Below are 14675 nucleotides of genomic sequence, written 5' to 3'. Positions count from 1 at the left end.
CTACTCCAAGGCATGGACTTGAATGGTTGGATTTTCATAGAGGAAAATTGTTATTATTGTTAGCCTGTTGAAAAAGGTTACCATTGAAATTTAACTCAGAAGGCTACAAATAGAGAAAGAGGCATAAGATTTTTTTTTCCTAAAAAAAAAAAAAAAAAAAAAAAAAAAAAAGTTTTATGCCTCTCTCTCTAATATAAGCTTGTTCCAAATTGAATGTGAAGCAAAACCTCTTTGTTTCCTTTAGGAAAAAGTTTTATATCTAATGAAAAGGAAACATTTCCTCAATTTTTTCATCAAATTTCAAGGGTTGGCCCGCAACTTTGTCTAAGTTTTTAATTGTGGCCCTCTGTGTATTTGAGTTTGACACCCCTGCATTAAGGTGAATGAAGAAGGCAGGTAGGTAAAATTAGACATGAGTTATTTGGTGGTGTATATGGATATAGTTAGGTTAGATATAAGCATAGTTTTATGGGTAGGTACAGTAGGTGTAGTAAACATGTCAAAGCTAAGTATATTATGATGGAGAGCTGTTTCATATTATCTATTCTCATTCCAGTGTTAGATAAGCTTGGTTGGTTGGGTTGGAGAAATGTTAGGCTGCTGACATCATGTGGCCAACAGCTTTAAACAGCAATACAACGACAACAGTTTTGCAAAATAATTATTCACAATTTATTTTCTTTCGTACATACTTGAAATTTTGGAATGTCTGGTCCATATATAGAGAAGATTTTTCCAGCTGCATTATACTTTGTCCCATTGCAGACCTTGCAGATGTGTCTGGTAACACGTATTCAGCTTGAGGACAGCAGACAAGCGCTCTCCTACTTGTGTCATCTAGCAGGGAAAAAAATAAAGACTTAAAGCCAAATGAAATCCTCTTAGAGGCTTAGAAGGTCAATGTAGAAGAGAAGGTGAGGAAATATACAGGAGCGCCTGACCTTTATAGACTAAAGAGGAATCCTTGCGCAATGATTGTTCTATTTTATGGTGATAATATCGGTGATATTAATCATACTGACCTCCTCTGTTACTGAAGCCACCAGGGTATCGCTCCACCTCTTCTTATGTTGGCTGATATCTTTTCTTAATGCAGTTTGAAAAACATCCGAAAAGGATCCCATCTCCTAAATAGAATACACAGGTTAGATGACCAGCAAGTGATGGAGAATGTCACAATGACAGTACAGATATTGGGAATGGAATGATGAGTGCAGGTTCATGCTGGGATTGTTTCTATTACATGTGATCTGTTCTGTATGCGTGTATTTATGTTCTTCACAGGCAGTCTGCCTTGTATAGAACAATGGAAGAAGGCAGTCCTTATCAATACAGATATGCTGCTGCCTGTTTTAAGAAGTAACAGATAATTTCCAACATGAATTTAACACAGAATACTTCAGTCAACAAAACTGAACCTGTTAGAAGAAAAAAAAAAATAAATTCTAAAAAAGCAATCAATGCACAGTAATAAAAACAACCCCTACATTGTCTCCCTGAGGATGGATGGGGTCTGTTGCTTTACATATACTGGGGCTGAGAAGCAAATCAGGGTTCACCAAAAAATGGAATTATTATATATACTGAACACCATTTATCTGTTTCTCCCTTCATTAAAAAAGTGAAGATTAGCTAAACACAAACTGGTCATTTTCATTGTTATTGCTACTTTTATGAATGCTGCTTTTTAAATTTACTGTGCTGTTCTCCATATCTATAAAGTTCAGCGTGATTATTATTTAATTTTTGCTACTTTTGGAAGTAGAGCTAAGCAGCTGGAAAAATGCTATTGGTATTTATCGGGGTTAGCGGTGTTCATAGCCAGGTATCACCAGAAGGTAAAAGTTATGATGATGGTTGGTTTATAACCCAGGATAATATTTAATCAGAATTTCATCCTCCGATGAAGACATGCCTACACTTATAATACAAGCTTATACATTTACATTTGGGATCCATAAAATGCACTGAAATATTTTTTCCAGTGCACCATGGCAACCTCAAATCAAAAAGTCCCTCACCCTGTATAACATCTGTGCACATATTTATGCATTTACTGTATATAGCAGAAGTAACCCCAGGGGTACACATACTACAAAGTGACAACCTGTTTTATAAGGGACAGAACCCGTATCACATCCACATAATGCCTGGAAGATCTTGTCCTAATACCACAATATTATGTACAGATCTTGCAGAGACGACGTAATGCAACCATTGTATATCATCCAGCAAAAGCAAAATCAAACCAACACAATATATATCACAATTGTATAGAATACCAAAACAAAATCAAGTAGTAAGAGAATTTCAAACCACAACAATATATCATACTATATAACTGCATCTCCCATATTATGCTGTAACAAGAATATCAAAATAAATGCAAAGATTATGAGCATTATATTATTCTGTTATCACCTACTTCAATGCTAGTGAGAAGCAGCAATGACAACCAGCCCAGTAAATCTGGACAGCGGTCTTGGAGCAACCACAAAAACACCCGGAGAACATTCCCTAGGCGCCCATGTCTAGCAATGAAACAGACACACAGCATTGTGAATGAAAAATTAATAATTTAATTTTGTTGTTTACTTGTTTTCTTGCTGAAAAAAATGTGCTTAATTTATTAAAGCTCTTCAAGGCTGGAGAGGATGCACTTTCATCAGTGAATCTGGGTGATCCAGCAAACCCGGAGTGGACTTTGTAAAGGATTGAAAACAATTGCTAGCAAACGAGTAAAGAAATCCTTTCCAGGTTTGCTGGATCACCCCGCTTCACTGATGAAAGTATCCTTTTCAGCGTTGGAGAGCTTTAACAAATCAGGCCACTTAGTCTGAACGCATAGACATTGGCATTATTTTATGACACCCGGCATCAGACTCTGCAGCCCCTCCAAATACTACTAACAATTGCATTCTGTTCAATTTTCTGTCCTGTTGGGGAGTGAGGGACAAAAAAAAAAAATAGACACAAACTGCAAAAAAACTTGCAGAACCTGCAACAATTCCCAGTTTCCCTTTACATAAAACTTTTGTCGCGAGTTATTTTAAAAATATTTTTAGGTTTTACTTGTCATCAGAAGATTTATCTTGCAATGTACTAGTCCTGGCAGAATAAATGGCACAGCGCTATGTGACTTACTTGTAGCGTACTGGTGAGTTGGTTCGCTGTGTCTTCATATATTTCCATCTTTTCTGCAATCATTTTACTTTGTTTCACAATAACCTGTAATAAACATGGCACAAAATACGTATAAGATGCAGGCTGTGTTAGAAAAATGCTGCAAGATAACATGCTGGGAAGGCAGCAACAAAATCCTAGGGAAGATCATGCTAGGAAACAGTAGGGAGTATATAGAAAACTTTCACACATGCAAGGAATAACAAAGTTTCACATTTATTACTAAGCTGAGCTAGTAAGCGCATAACCCCGGTGTATCTGAAATCTATGAAATTCTGGTATATAAGAGAGAATCCAAATATCACAACATTCCTTCTGTGTACCTGGGTCAGTGAGAGCTGCTGCTGTACAACATGATGGCTGCTGCAGGTTACATGATGGAGGCCCTCCTGAAACTCCGCAACTTCTGACAGCCAAATCTTCAGCTCTTTCCCTTGCTCGAGGAAAACCAAGAACTGCTTCTCCACCATTTTTAGCATGTGCTGCCTGTAGCAAAGAAAACACGGGATCATAAATGTATGTATAAGCCAACATTCATTATTATATCAAAGACTCAACTCCTTGTTTGCATGAGGAAAATATGGCATAAAGAAAGAAACAAAAGGCTAAACAGTTTTTTCATTAGGGATAAATTGTGAAATCTAAAATGCTGTAAATTAAGTTTACATTGTCACAGAATTCCTATTATTTGATTTAATATACAGCGCTGTGTAATATGTTGGTGCTATATAAATAGTGTTTAACAATAATAAAAAATACATAACCAACACACACACACTACAATGACATCTGTTTGCATAGTACCATTATAAAGTTCTCCTGTTTAGAATGAAACATAATGCCACAAAAAAGTAAACAGGTGGAAGTCACTGATCACTGATTTACAAATTTTCTTTTTATGGAGAAAACAAAAATTCCAGCATGTAAAAGTAAATCATTGAGGTTACAAAGATCAAAAAAAGGACGGAGGATGAAAACAAATGCAACAAATGCATTACAAACCATATGGAAAACAGTACGTAACATTGCGTGAGAAAGTCAAGACAATGTAGAAAACAATAATAATGCCAGTAGAAATTATGAACATGTCTTTTTGCGGAGCCAACTTATAACTAACAGGCTGACAAACTATTAAAACCTTACTAGGAGTTTACCAGGTGACAACGTTGGTGGAACCAGTGAACATCTCAGGGATATAGGAGTTGGCCGGGGGAGCATAGCAGGAATCATAAGGTGAACCCTGGTGTTCTGAAACCATAAGGGGAGTGGGTTTTCCATTCGACCTCTATAAACCTAGCAAGGGGGGTCAGGGTAAGAGTAGGTGCAGGGGGATAGGGGACATTTATTTTGAATGGCACCCAAACACACAATGCACAGACACTGTGCTGGTATCATACGATTCCATGCACTGCACATAAAATGAATTTTATGAATACAGCTGTGTTTACAAATAAATGTAAAAGGGCCCTGACAGGAGCAACCTGGAGGAGCCACTTTGAGGTTGAAACATTTTTTGCTTGAAAAAGTTGTTTTGCAACTTTTTGCATGGTAAGAGACAAAGGAGATTTCCTTTGTCCCTTACCATGGCAGCAGGGGTAGATTAGCCTGGGGCAGTTAGGAGTGGGGGTAGATTAGCCTGGGGCAGTTAGGAGTGGTGGTTCAAGTAAATCAACCAACATCTCAGAATACTACAACTACACTAACCTCTCACACCTGTTACATGCGCAGCAAGCAAATGCAAAGGAGGCGGGACAAATATCAGCAAAAATGCTGCAACACTGGAACAAAAGTAGACAGGGAATACCTTTTTATTGTTACCTATTGAATTACAAAGGTAACACAAGCAGTACCGGCATCTCTCACCTTAACTCCACGTAAGCCTTTAAATAGTCAAACTTGTCTAGTAGGTCATGGATTCTCACCGCCTTCTCACGGTGATTGCTGTAAAGAGTCTGAGTCTTCAATGAGTCGATGATGATCTGAATTCTCTTCATCTGTTTACAGGCGCTCTGTGGTATGACATGGGGTGATACAGTAAATATATGAGGAAGATTCCTATTTTACATTACAGGTGTGGTCTGGAACTAAAAGTCTAGCTGGGACTTTTAGTTCCAGAAAAGCAGGTCTATTAACCCCCTGAGTGGTAATTCCGAGTGTGGTTCGGGGGAAAAAAAACACGCTGAAAGCGGTAACCCCGAACCACACTTGGGGTAGCTAAAAAACGTAGAAATGCAATATTTACCTGGTCCCATCAGCGTCCTCCGGCATCCTACTCGTCGGATCCCATCCTCAGGCCGCGTCCTCTTAGGCCTGATCTTCCCCGGCAAGTATGGGGACGTTCCTGGTGACATGGGTGGGTGCAAGGGAGCGCGACAAGAAATTCGAATTATTTAGTATTGGATTCAATACAAAATAACTGTATTGAATCCAATACAAAGTAATCGGTATTATATATATAAGTGTGAATATTATACATGCTACTGTACAGTTAGATTACAGGTTTCAGTATTTGTATGCACCCTTTTTTTTTTTAACAAATTTTGGTGTTTTTTTTATTTTTTATTCGTTTATAAAATAAATTTATAAAATGTTGGACATATTTCGGTCAGTTATGCCTAAGAATAACAGGCCTACAATGCAAATTAAATTTCCATGCAAAACAATGTACCGCTTTTGGCATAGAAATACGGACAGAATTAGACAACCAGGGAGGTTAAGTAAAGCATTACAGGAAGCAATGAGGATGTTTAAAGTAACTCATAGCAAATTCCTTTATTTTCCATACCAGATTCCAAATTCCATACCAGATTCCTTTATTCTGCACTCTGATTAGTGAACAATGAATTCCGATTGGTTGGTATGGGTTACTGTACTCTCCCCATCTCTTCTGCTCACATAAAAAGCAATGCGGTCAGTACATCCAAAATTATTTTAAGAAATTAGATTTGGATGTTGGAGTTCCCAGCTCCACCCCATCTCAATGGCCATTATGCAAGACTCTCACTGTATGCATCAGCAGACACTGGGCAGGGAAATATTAGTGGTGTAGGTCCAAACTGGTTAAACACACCAGTAAGTGATGGCTGTGGCAACTGGGCCGAACTGGAAACGTGGTTACTACAAGGGTTTAATTGTCATCAGCATGGGATCATCATGATAGCAAAAACCACAGTAAAATCAGTTTTGTTTGTAGCTGCCTTTATATGGGGAGGTAGATGATAAATATTGTATATGTACAGATTACAGAGGGATGTGTTTGCCCCGGGATGAAGCAGTAAGTAGCCCCAGCTGAGGTTATTGGGATCACCTCAGCCAGGTAGGAGGATCACAGTGTCACATGACCTTCAATCAATTAATCCAGACTGATGTATAATTGGGACAAGTACATTGGGTGTACACAACTGTGGTTTGCACATGCAGGTGGATGTAGTAACACGAAATCAGACCAATGTACCACCATTAGTAGGAGACTGAAGGGTTGTTGTACCCAGAGAAATAAGGTAATGTTAAGCTACGTACACACGGCAGATTTTTATCGGCCAATTATCGGGCGAAAATCTTCCGTGTGTACAGTCGGTGTCGTCCATCGTCTGGACGACCGACCGGATCCACGGACGATGGACGATAGCCGATCGTAATGAAAGGGAAGGGGAGAGCGCGCAGCAGGGTGCCGCTCCGTCGCTTTCCCCCTCCCCTCTCCATAGAGCATGAACGGTGCTGTATGTACAGCATCGTTCATGCATCTTGCAGCCCCTTGTCGTTGGAAAGGATCGTGAAAGATCCTTTCCAACGACAAAAATTGCAAGTGTGTACGCAGCTTTAGGGTTGCCAAGCCTAGAGTGTGTGCTCTATATAGATAAAGAGAGGAAATAAAGAATGGCTTTTTGAAGGCAACGTTCAAGATAAGGTGTTTTATTGAATAATGAAAAAATGGACTCCTGACTATACTGGGACCAACTGTGCTATACAGAGCATAATGTATTTGCAAACAATAAGTTGTGCAGCAAAATACAATATTGTTCAGAGTCCTTGTGCGATTTTTTTGTTTGTCTCCTAAACCCAACGTGTGTCGTTTCCTTCAGGGGATGTTTTTTGCAGACTGATACTAAAGGAGACCAAAATAGTATAAATGCAGATATAAATTGGTGCTATAAATTACAAACTCAGCATACTTAAAAATTGAAAAAGCAAATTCCTGATAATTATTAGTGTCAAGGTATCTATGATTTATCTAGCACTTATTTTGTTTTCTTATCAAGGTATAGACACATACTATCGCATTTAAATGTAAACAAAACCATCTCATACCATCAATTAAAGTTTTTCTGGAGCATTCAAAAACTGCTATTGTTAACATTACATAATGCATAACACATTGTCAAAGGCATCTCCACATGTCAAAAACTTTTCCAAAGAACATTGAAAAGGTAAACACACCAATGTCTCAAAAAGTTCACTCTTTGAATATATCATATTTTGGTACTAGTTATAAGATATAGTAGTATCAGTGTGTCACTTACTTGTACTTTGAAAGTGGATAAGGTGCAGAAACAACTTTAAGTGAAGAATCAGGTACTCTGGCATCCTACTAATGGACGCTGTATAGTCAGAAGTCCATTTTTTCACCATTTAATAAAACACCTGACCTTGAATGTTGCCTTCAAAAAGCCATGTCAGGTACATATGATAATCCAATATTCCTATGTGTAGTGATTGACCAAATCAAGTCAATGACAGGTGATCATCCCAGCAAAAATTTCCTGTGTCCGCAGACTAAAGCAGAACCGGTATGCAGCCATGTGAACATGGCTGCCCCCATTTACATGTAAAATGTTAATGTTAAAATGAACATGTAAAAAAAAATTCCATGGTAAAAACATGTGTTTTATCCAGAATTAGAATCAACTTCAATGACAATGACCCTGATATCCCAAGGGCCGTTTTACAGCTGCTACTAACTGACAATTCCAGTGATTTATAGTTAGCGATGTATTCTCTCTATCATCAATTTGCAGCTAAGATCACACAGGTGAGTTATTCCCGGTGTTCTACTGCCAGGACTCAAATGCAGAACTACATAAAAAAACAGAGCAATTACCTAGAAAATAAGATTTTCTCAGTGGGATAAAAAGTGAAGGAATTGATCACCTGTATGACGTGGCCCTCAGAGCAAAGCAGAATGTAACATCCCCCAAGTGTTTCCACTTACCTGGAGTTTGCAGATCTTCTCCTCCAATGGCTGTATTTCTGTTCCCACATGTTGCTCTTCATACAGCCAGACTTGAAATAATTCCATAAATTTCCCCGCATTCACAATACTGTCAGCAGCAGAAGCAGCAACCTTCCTTTATTGGATATGAACACAGAAGAGAGGTATGAGCACAGATCCTGGCTGACGTCTATACAACCCAAAGAGAAAGAAAAATAACATTTTGTGTTCCTAGCTGTTACGTTTACTTAACTTGCTCTAAAAACAAAATGTGAATGTGGAGTTCTGTTCAGCCAGTCAAATGATCCAGTCACTTCTATCAGAGAGAAGAGCCAGCTTATGGACCTCCGCCACAGCAGCTACAAAGGACAGGGAGGTCTAGGACACACCCCCAACATGCTGATTGGGCAATACTAGAGCAGCACACTGATCAGTCAACCGTCTGATCTGTTTAGTTTAAAAAAAACCCTCAATTTTGGAACATTGCACTGTAACAGAGTATGTCTCATTGAGCTATCCTTCCTTCTCTCAGGGTGCTGAATGCATATATTAACTTTGTGATAAACACACAATGCATATTTAAATACTTGCCTGGATAAACAGTATACATCAATGCAATAAAAAAATCAAATATTATGGTTCAATGCAGTGGTGACTGCACTCATTTTCTTTTTTCCCCTTTTACTTGCACCTTGGGATCCTGACACAAGTCTTACCCTATGATGATCAGTCATGTCATGTCATCTATAGAAGAGGACCCTAGGACAATAAATGTGTTAGGACTGCAGGACACCTGTCCATTCACGTCGGTATAACATAGGGGAAGTGGTTCTATAGCCCAGTGAAGTGACCCAGCCGGGCTGATAAGTGCACAGTACAGAACTGGACTTTGGCAGGATCAGCAAATATTTGTATGCATTTATATGATAGATATGACAAAACACTCTTGATGGTACATTTAACAGGCAAAAGGCAGCAAATAAGTACTATTTAAAGTTTACACGCACTTAAGGTTTTCATATGATGACAGGTGGCAGAGTTTATGTCAGGTTGGCTCTTGGGACACAACGGTAAGTCTGGCACAGAGCCTTCCACCATCGCTCTATGGAGCAAGCCATTCACCTCTTACAACACAGGAGTGCAGGACATGTCCGCAATAAGCAAACTAAACAGGCTGGCTAGGTGAAGGAAGGATTTCAGTGTTAAAAAGGTATTTGCTTGGCAGCACATGTACTGCAATTGTACACAAAAGAACTCTTATTCCTTAAGCATAACCCATCACAGAAAACAGATTTCATTTCTAAAGCTTTCTTCTATGGTTGCTATGTATTTATCAGCCTTATTAACAGACTGGAACATGGATAGTTCCGGGTCGCTGCATGTTAATATAACTGACCCTTGGCTTTGTTTTACTGAATGATATTCATTTGTATCAGTGTTTCTCAGCCAGGGTTCCTCCAGAGGTTGCTATGAATTCCGTAAGCAATTTGTGCCTCTTAGTTTATTTTACCTGACACCAATGATCTTTTTGGCTATCTGTAGGGTTGACATTCTTCCTACAATGTTAGAGATGTTTTTCCTATGACAATCACACAAATATATTGTGAGCTGTGGATATAATAATTATAGAAGGGGTTCCCGGAGGACCTGAAAAATATTTTCGGGGTTTCATAAAAAGGTTGATCTGTACTATTGAAACATAAAAATAGAACAAACACAGGGCACTTACTTTTCTTTGCTTGAGCTTCGTTTACCTCGCTTTAGCTTCAACTGTAAAACAAGAAAAAAGAATTAAAATGGCCAGGATTAACAAGCATTGATACAGACCTTGTCTGTGGAGTATTTTATTTCTCTGGGTCCAATGATATTGATACATGGGCCCTGTGCTCCTTCCCCTGTGCTCCTCACACAGGTTCTCTCACAGAGGCACAGGTGAAATAAGCCCCTGCTAATACCTAATTGATACTTGTATTTGATTCACCAGGTATTAAACAATTACACACAATATTTATAGGGACTTTCAGATTATGCAACACACTAGTCTACTGGAAAAATAAATAACCTAAAATGTTATGATAAATAATTATTATTATGCATAATACACAAACTCAATAAAACAACAGGGAATAAACACATTCAAGTAACATGAAACCCCAGCTTTATGTGATATACTGGTGATTACAAGGTTTGGATTAGTATTGGGTGACCTTGTAATTTGTAAATTTTGTATTAACACCTTTGATACCTTGTGGATATGTACACTAGAAGGTAATCCAAAGGTAATGTCTTTATAACTGCGGCAATAAAGACAGAAGGGGCTTCACCCTTATTTTTAAAAAAAATAAAACATTTTTGTCTTACATAATAGGGTTGTAAAACGTCTGGCACCTCAATTGTGATATTTGAACCTATTGGGTGGATTCTAATGGGGACATCCTTTCCTAAAACCCTCCAGTTTGTCTCTATGATTAACTTTGAACTTTGTATATTATGCATATTATAATGTATTTTTAATAACATTTTAAGTTTTTTTTTTTCAAGTAGACGGATGTGTTGGGCACCCTGAAAATTCAGTTAAATATTCTGTATATTTGTTCACATATTGGAAGTGGATTGTAATATCAAACAATGTGGTATATATGCTTTACCAATTATGCCAATACTTTCCCCAAATTGTAACTTATTGCAGAAGGTGGGGCTACTTTAAATCAAAATGGATAAAACCAAAGAATAACCTCTTCCGATCCCTCATCAACCACACATACCTAGATAATATACAGTACATCTGTAGAATCTAACACATATTGAAGAGAGCCTGTCATGGGAGAAATATGCAAGGAGTCACTGCTGACATTATTTCTGAAAATGTTAGTTGCTTGGCCGCCATACTGATCAGCCTTACAAGTCAATGATGTAAAACCAACACACGGCAAGTTCCAGGTTCGCACCATAGCCAAGCAGCTTGCAGTTTCAGAGCAGATTTCCCCCATTCATTTTAACATACAGAATAAAATCAGCACTTACCGTTTTCCCCTTCACAATTTGTTTCTCCAATCCATCGATGGTATAAAGACACACAATACTGCAAATCCACAGAAGTATCACAGATAAATATGTAGAGAAAAATCCATTGATCAGCATACAGAGGTACAGAACATATTCCAATTTCCAGACCAGGGGAGAGGTGATCTGTGTATTACCAAACAGCACTTTTATACAACTCCAGAGATAGATCATCAAGGAGCACAGGAACATAATGAGAAGCACAGACTTCAATGGGTGCATGATTATCAGCTATATCAAGATTCCCACAATGTCTGAAATAATTGATTATATAGCGATACATCCTACAGGTCTGTACCAAAGTCTTCCAGTGCCAGTGAGAGTCCAATACGTCCCAACACACATTTCTTCAAGCCTGTTGATGTGTTTTTATAGGGTGGCATGTATTCTGTAGGTGAATATATCTTCAGAAAGATCCATAGTACACTCCAGTGATCTGAGGTATTCTGCTGGTACGAGGTTTTCTAGTTCTGTCTTTTTCTTGTATTTTTTCAGAAAACAAATCACAGGCCTGTACTTCAGTCTACAGATACTTTCTCTCTTTCTAATGGGTTTCTTTTACATCACAACGTTTCTGTCACATTCCATTCCCCCAGTGACAAATTTTGAAATTCTTTCCCCTTCACTAAACTGCTATCTATTCCGTCAATGTTGCTGAGCCAGAAAATCAAGAATGTGTTGGCTGAAGATTTCAGGTTATAGTGGAAGGAATGAACAGCTAAGACTGGGTTGGTCACTACTCCCTGCCAACATAAATCACTACAAAAACTAAATGAGTAAAAACTAAAAACAAATGAGTTCTGGCGTCATCCCCATGGAGAATCAGATTCAGAAAAGTCTATCGCAGAAGCAAAATATTTTTGGCTAATTCATTTGGATTTGCTATGTAGAAGTTTAAAATACAGTGGTACTGTTTGTGAATTCTTTAACATTTTTAATATGAATGTGGTCTAAAAAAATTAGGATTATCATATCATTCAAAGGTGAAATCAGAGTCGAATGCCCAGCCCCACCACCCGGCACTTTTCAGTAACCACACAGCGGTTTTTGGGTGGTAACTGAAGAGTTGGGTCACAATACAGGAGCTGCCACAATCCTACAATTTCTTACCACCCAGCTTAAAAAAAATTCTGGGTTTAACACTGCAACCAATAGGACCATAATCAGAGGAGAGTAACATACCCAGTTTTATTTAAAGAATGGGGACCCAGCAAAGGCTGATCACACATACTACACATTAGTAGATGTGTATCATGACTTGAACAAAGGAGGTGTCTGTGGATCTCAGAAAAAGAGTTGTTGATTCCGATAAAGCTGGAAAAGGTTACAAGACCTTCTCTAAAGAGTTAGGACTCCACCAATCAACAATCAGACAGAATGGGTGATCCAGGAATGATTTAAAAAAAATGATTCCAGGGTTTGCTGGATTAACCAGGTTCTCCAATGATAATATATCTTCTCTAGTCTTGAAGAGCTTTAATAAAGGCCCAGTGTGTACAAATGGAGGAAACTAAGACCATGTTACCCTATCCAGAATTGGTTGACCATCAAAGATAACTCCAATTGTTTTTTTCAAGTACCACTGTATGTTCAGCAGTTTTTTTTTTTATAAAGGATCTTACTTTAAGGGGGAATATAAATATATATATATATATATATATATATATATATATATATATACACACATACATACATACACATATACACACACACACACACACACACACACACACACATACAGTAAACAAAAAGGGAGCCAACTCCTAGTTCAAGGATTTGGAATATATTTGTCATCTCTCCTAGATGGGTGGTTTACACATATCTGAAACACTCATAGACAGCCTCAGAAATCACTTTCGAGTTACCTTTAAGCTAGTGTTTCTTGGCCTTTTTAACATATAGAAACCCTTGAAAAAGAACTTTAGGTCTTTAGAGAACCCATATTATAATTACTATAACCACATTTACATTAGCTAGGTGGTCAGTATGAAGAAATCCTCTTACATTGCTGGCCATTGGGAAGAATGTCACCCTTACAGACAAAAAGATCATTGGTATCACTTCAACTACAAGCCGCTCATTACTGATAGGGAACTCCTATCAACCTCTGGAGGACCCCTGTTTGTGAAACACAACTTTAGGCCTACCAATACATGTGAACTTCAAAGTCATAGAAATTAAACATTCAGCAAACTGTGTGGCTGTTGGGCGTCATTTGTAGATGATAGTTGTTGTAGTTTTTAAGGTCAATTAAATAACACCATATTCATCTGTAAATCATTCACAAGTAAAACAAAAAAAAAAACAACAACAGTAAACTACCAACAGTAAAATACCTAAATATCACCTCTTCACCCCAACATTTTAACTATCTCACACACATACCTGAACTTTTCCTAAAATTTTAACAAAACCGCTTTTATCCCCAATGCTAACCTGACAGTCTACAAACAAAGCCATTTTACCATCCAGGAAAAACATCTGCTGAGTTCAGTACCAAGTCATGAAAAACATCAAATACCCCTGATCCTTTGCGGGTGGACAATGGCCCAGAGAAAGCTGGCCAATGTTATTACTTGGCAGCTGGACATACAGATACAATAAAAATCACCAAATTATACATTAGAAAATGTTTTTGCATCAAACTGTTTTTTAAAGGAATTCAGAAGAGCAAATTTGCATTACCAAAACTGAACAGAACATTTTTTATACCCATCATTAGGTGTATTTAATGTTGAATAAACACCAATTTATGCAAAGTATCGTTTGATAATATGTATGCCTGAGACCAGGTCTATTGTCAAAAATTGGTTGAAAGCTGCCTTTAATTTTTCTGAATCAGGAAAAAAAAAAAAAAATATGAAATATTTTACCAGCAACCAGTAATGTTTTGGTTTTTACGCATAGGGAGTTTTAAACGGACAACACCTTACTCATTGCCTCTAGATTTGGGGTGTGTATATGTGTAAGACTAATTGATGCTCAGTGTTCTACAAATCAGGAATAGCATAAAGTATTTCTGATGCAGAGTTAATAATAAACGACTCCCTTAGTCATAGAATATCATTCCGCTGAAAATTATAGTCTAGACTATGAGCTAAATGTTGCCAATCGAAGGATCCGATTCCTGCATAAGCTCATTTGTGACCGGTACTCTTGTCAATTGTATGGCACCCTAAATATGAATGATGAGAGAGCTGAGGGTTTTGCGTCAAGTCGG

The 14675-nt window shown here is 37.9% G+C and overlaps 1 protein-coding gene across 1 annotated transcript; it reads right to left on the bottom strand.

The window, feature by feature from the left end:
* Positions 1–352: 352 nt before the first annotated feature.
* LOC140341272 (plectin-like) lies at positions 353–12478 on the bottom strand. The gene is made up of 8 exons (XM_072426878.1): positions 11417–12478; positions 10122–10162; positions 8393–8528; positions 5047–5192; positions 3507–3669; positions 3145–3228; positions 1023–1127; positions 353–837 (listed from the first exon to the last, which is right to left on the bottom strand). The coding sequence occupies exons 1-8, from the start codon at positions 11675–11677 to the stop codon at positions 745–747; spliced, it is 1029 nt and encodes a 342-aa protein (XP_072282979.1). The 5' UTR covers positions 11678–12478; the 3' UTR covers positions 353–744.
* Positions 12479–14675: the final 2197 nt, after the last annotated feature.

This window comes from Pyxicephalus adspersus, chromosome 11 (genome assembly GCF_032062135.1).
Source record: "Pyxicephalus adspersus chromosome 11, UCB_Pads_2.0, whole genome shotgun sequence".
In the NCBI taxonomy this organism is placed as follows: domain Eukaryota; kingdom Metazoa; phylum Chordata; class Amphibia; order Anura; family Pyxicephalidae; genus Pyxicephalus; species Pyxicephalus adspersus.
Note: the sequence above shows the minus strand (reverse complement) of the source record. Positions and strands in the feature narration are given on the sequence as shown.